The 4,145-nt window shown below is 33.5% G+C and overlaps 1 protein-coding gene across 1 annotated transcript in view; it reads left to right on the forward strand.

Moving 5' to 3' along the window:
* The first annotated feature begins 347 nt into the window (after window positions 1-347).
* ZNF106 (zinc finger protein 106) overlaps window positions 348-4,145 on the forward strand; it is a 54,038-nt gene continuing 50,240 nt past the window's right edge. The window contains 1 exon segment of the mRNA XM_015595983.2: window positions 348-413. Coding sequence (XP_015451469.2) covers window positions 353-413 — 61 coding nt within the window. The 5' untranslated portion in view covers window positions 348-352.

Consider the following 4,145-nt stretch of genomic DNA (forward strand, 5'->3'; position numbering starts at 1 on the left):
ACACTTTCCCACCAATGGAAAAAAAAAATTCAGTATAGTTCTCTACCCAACAACTACAGAATACACTTTCCCCCCCAGAGATAGACCAGATGCTAGGTTGTAAATCAAGACTCAATAAATTTGGGAGGATTGAAATAATACAGAATATGTTCTTTGACCATAATGGAATTAAAGTAGAAATCAAGATGTCTAAAATACCTCACAAGTATTTGGAAATTCAGTGAAACTTCTAAATCTATGAGCCAAAGAAGAAATCACAAAAGAACTTAGGAAGTATTTTGAACTGTATGATAAAAATACGATATCAAAATTTATGGTATGGTTGTCATACCCTACAGGAGCCTAAGGAAACATGACGACTAAATGTTATGTGGTGTCCTGGTTGAGATCCTGGAAGAGAAAAAGGATACTAGGTAAATAATGAGGAAATAAAGTATGGATTTAAATTAGTAATGTGTCAATATTGTTTTTTTTTTGTGACAAATTGTACTAATGTAAGATGTAAATAACATGGGAAACATGGGTGAAAGTAACTTTCAGAGACTTAATGCCCAAAATAGTAGTGAGTATATTAGTACTCTATAATTTTTGTAACTTTTCTGTAAATCTAAAACTATTCTACAATAAATTGTTTATTAAAAAGCGCTAAAAATTTTGCATTGTGCAATTGGAGTGATTATAAGTTTATAGCCTAAACATTGATTTTAGAAAAGTCTAAAGACAATAACCTAAAGTTTTATCTTAAAGAGGTGAAGAGCAAAATAAACTCAAGGTGAATAGAAGGAAAGAAATAATAAAGACAGAAGAAATCAATGAAATAGAAAAAGACAATAAACAAATAAAATTACAAAGCCAGAAGTTGGTTCTTTGAAAAGATCAATAATATTGATAAACCTGTAGAGTAATAATGAAAAACAGAACACATATTACTAGAATTAGGAATGGAAGGAATTTATCACTACAGATCTTATAGGATAAGGGGGTATTATAAACAACATTATGCCAACAAATTTGAAAATATAAATGGACAGTTTCTTGAAAATGTCAATGTACTAAAACTCACAGGTTGGAACAAAATCTGAGTAAGCTTGTGTTAAAGAAAAGGAATTAATGATAAAAAGAAACCTTCCCACAAAGAGAACTCAGGGCAACAGTGGTTTCACTGATGAAATCTATCAAGTATTTAAAAAAGAAATGGCATCAATTGTATATAAACTTTCAGAAAATAGACAAAGGGGAAACACTTCCAAGCTCATTTCATGAGGCCAGTATAACTCTAATAACTATCCAAAACCTGGTAAAGACATTACAGATTAAAAAGTTTACAAAACAGTGTGCCATGCGAACATAGATCCAAAAGATTCTAGGCAAAATATTAACAAATCAATATATCATGACTAAGTGACCAAGGATAGATAGGTAGAGCAAATATAGTAAAATGTTAATGGTAGAATCTAGGAACTAAATATGGCAAAGATTTAATACCTGCTTTGTACAAAACACTTTATATGGATTTTCTGATTTCTCGTAACAGCTCTGTGACGTTGATATTGATATTATTTTTATATATAAATGTGGAAACTGAAGCACAGAAAGATTAATTACTTGCTCAAGACACACAGATAGTAAATGATAGAGCCAGGTTTCAAACACAAGTGGACAGGCTACATAGATTTTGTTCTCTTCCTTTACCCTAATGCAGTGGTTTTCAGTGAATTTGAGATCATCCCCCAGGAAGGAAATTTGTGGGCATATTTTTTGGTTTCAAAATAATTGAGAAGGTAATACTGACTTTAGTGGATGGAGAACAGGGGTGTTAGACATCCTGCAATGTAGGGGACAGCCCTATACAGTAAAAAATTGTTACATATCTAGCGTCACTTTCAAATGTCCCAGAGGATGTTCATGAAGGTAAAAAACCTGTTTGTGGTTAGCTGAACCTAGAACCAAATTTGTTTTACATATAAACACATAGTATTTTTTGCTTAGAGCATAATTATCATGTAAATCAAGAGTCACTATTTTAGAAAATCATATCAGCAGTGCTATTCATGGTATTTTTATCAGCAATATAACATCTATATCAGTATATTTATAGTTGTCATATTCAGCCTTATATCATCTAATATAGTCATACTCAAGTGTTTATATGTTGAAATACATATTATTTTATGATAAAATAATTCTTTTTGTTACAGTTAGCATAATTATACTGATATTTAAATTATTACATGTGTAAATAAGTTACAGTAGCTCTGACTTTTATTTCAGGAAGGCTAAGGAGGTATCACAAAATATTTATAATAAAAAGAAGGTATAAAAATACCTTTAAAGAAAAAACTGGTGAGGTATAAAAATACCTTTAAAGAAAAAAATGGGGAAGTTGACTGATGAGCACACTGGGGATTGTTATAATAACCCCTCATTTATGTACGAATGCAAATTTCTATAATGTTTAAAAAAGAGGGTATCGGGTCTGATATGGTTGAGAACTGCTGCTCTGCTGCCTGCTTCAGGAAGTCACAATTGTGATAAGTGGTATAAAGAAGGTACAAAATTTTAAGAGAGTAGTGTACAGAGAGGAAATATGACTTAATCTGGGAGATCAGGCAGTGGTTCCCCAGGCATCTGACATTTGCACTGAGATTTGAAGGGTAAGTCGTTAACTAGATGAAAAGTTGTAATAGCATTCCAGGAAGGGGGACCAGCATATGAAAAAGCCCTCTGGGATAATCATGGTAGGTGGGAAGAACTGAAAATACCATTTTGTCTGGCACACAGAGATCTAGGAGGAAAGTAACTAAAACCTATATAGTATACATTAGGAAGTTTTATATCAAGTGGGCCTTGTTAAATATTTTGGTTTCTATCTTAAATAATTGGATGCCATTGAGGGACTGAAGCATAAAACATAAGCGTGTGTGGAAATGGCTTTTTCAATGTATGCTTGAGGGAATCATTGAAGTGCATGTTTGAAATTAAAGTAAACTGGAATACTCAGCCACCTTATGAAGAACAACTGCCATTGAAGGTTCACCCAAACCCCAGCAGACTTTGTCACTAAATCTAGGGCCTCCTACTCTACCACAGAATTGAGGGGTATGTCTTCTTTGATCAGCCTACCTGCTTGAGCATTACCTGGAGCCATTTAATCAGGCTGAAGGCTCTCAAAAGTACAAGCATGGGAGTCCAGTTCTGGTCATGGCTGAGTAAGCTCGTACTGGCAGATGCTCTTGCAGGTAACAACTATTAAATCTAGACAACTAAATAAATAAACTAAATAAAACAACTAAAATCACCGGAGAGTGACAAAAGCAAGCAGATTCTGGAAGGGAATTGACACATGAGAAACAGAACTACATGGGGTGATTTCTCATTTTCATGGGCCCAATCTGTGCCAGGAGGAGTGGCTAAGTTAAAATCCTGATACTAAACTACCTGTCTTTGTGGTGTGAAGAACCAAAAGGTAAGGCTCAAGGCAACCACAGCTGTTGGAAAATGAGAGGAGATTCTTGGGACACAGAGAGGAAAAACATCAAACGCTGAATAAACTCTACCCAAATCTTGGCAGACTGTTAATGTGTGGAATAGACTCCAAGAAGCCCAGCTAAAGGTAAAAGAGCTGAATTGAGATCTCATCAGTCTAAAAAACAGAGTTTGCAGTTTGAGCCAACCAATTTAGATATCTATTAAAAGAAAAATAATTAAAAATAAAAATCAACACTTCAGAGGAATATAAAGGGATCCAGAGCCTCCACAGCATAACATTTACAATATCCAGGATATATTCCAAAATTGGTCATCTACAAAGAATCAGGAAAATATAACCTATTCTCAAGTTTAAAGACAATCTACATAGACTGACCCTAGAATACCCACGTGTTGGGATTAACATGAAAGAATTTTAAACTTTTATAACTATGTGTTAGTAAAGGAAAAGGAAAAGATGCAAAGGAAAATATGCTCATAAAGAATGAGCATGAAATTAAGAAATTACCAAATGGAGATTCTAGAACCAAAAAATATGTTATTGGAAATAAATGTAACTGGATGGGCTAAACAGCAGAATGGAGAGGACCAAGGAAAAAAATCCATGAAATTAAAGGTCAATAGACATTATTTAATGTTAGAAACAGAAAAAAGGG

Source organism: Pteropus alecto, unplaced genomic scaffold, assembly GCF_000325575.1.
Source record: "Pteropus alecto unplaced genomic scaffold, ASM32557v1 scaffold86, whole genome shotgun sequence".
NCBI classification, from domain to species: Eukaryota; Metazoa; Chordata; class Mammalia; order Chiroptera; family Pteropodidae; genus Pteropus; species Pteropus alecto.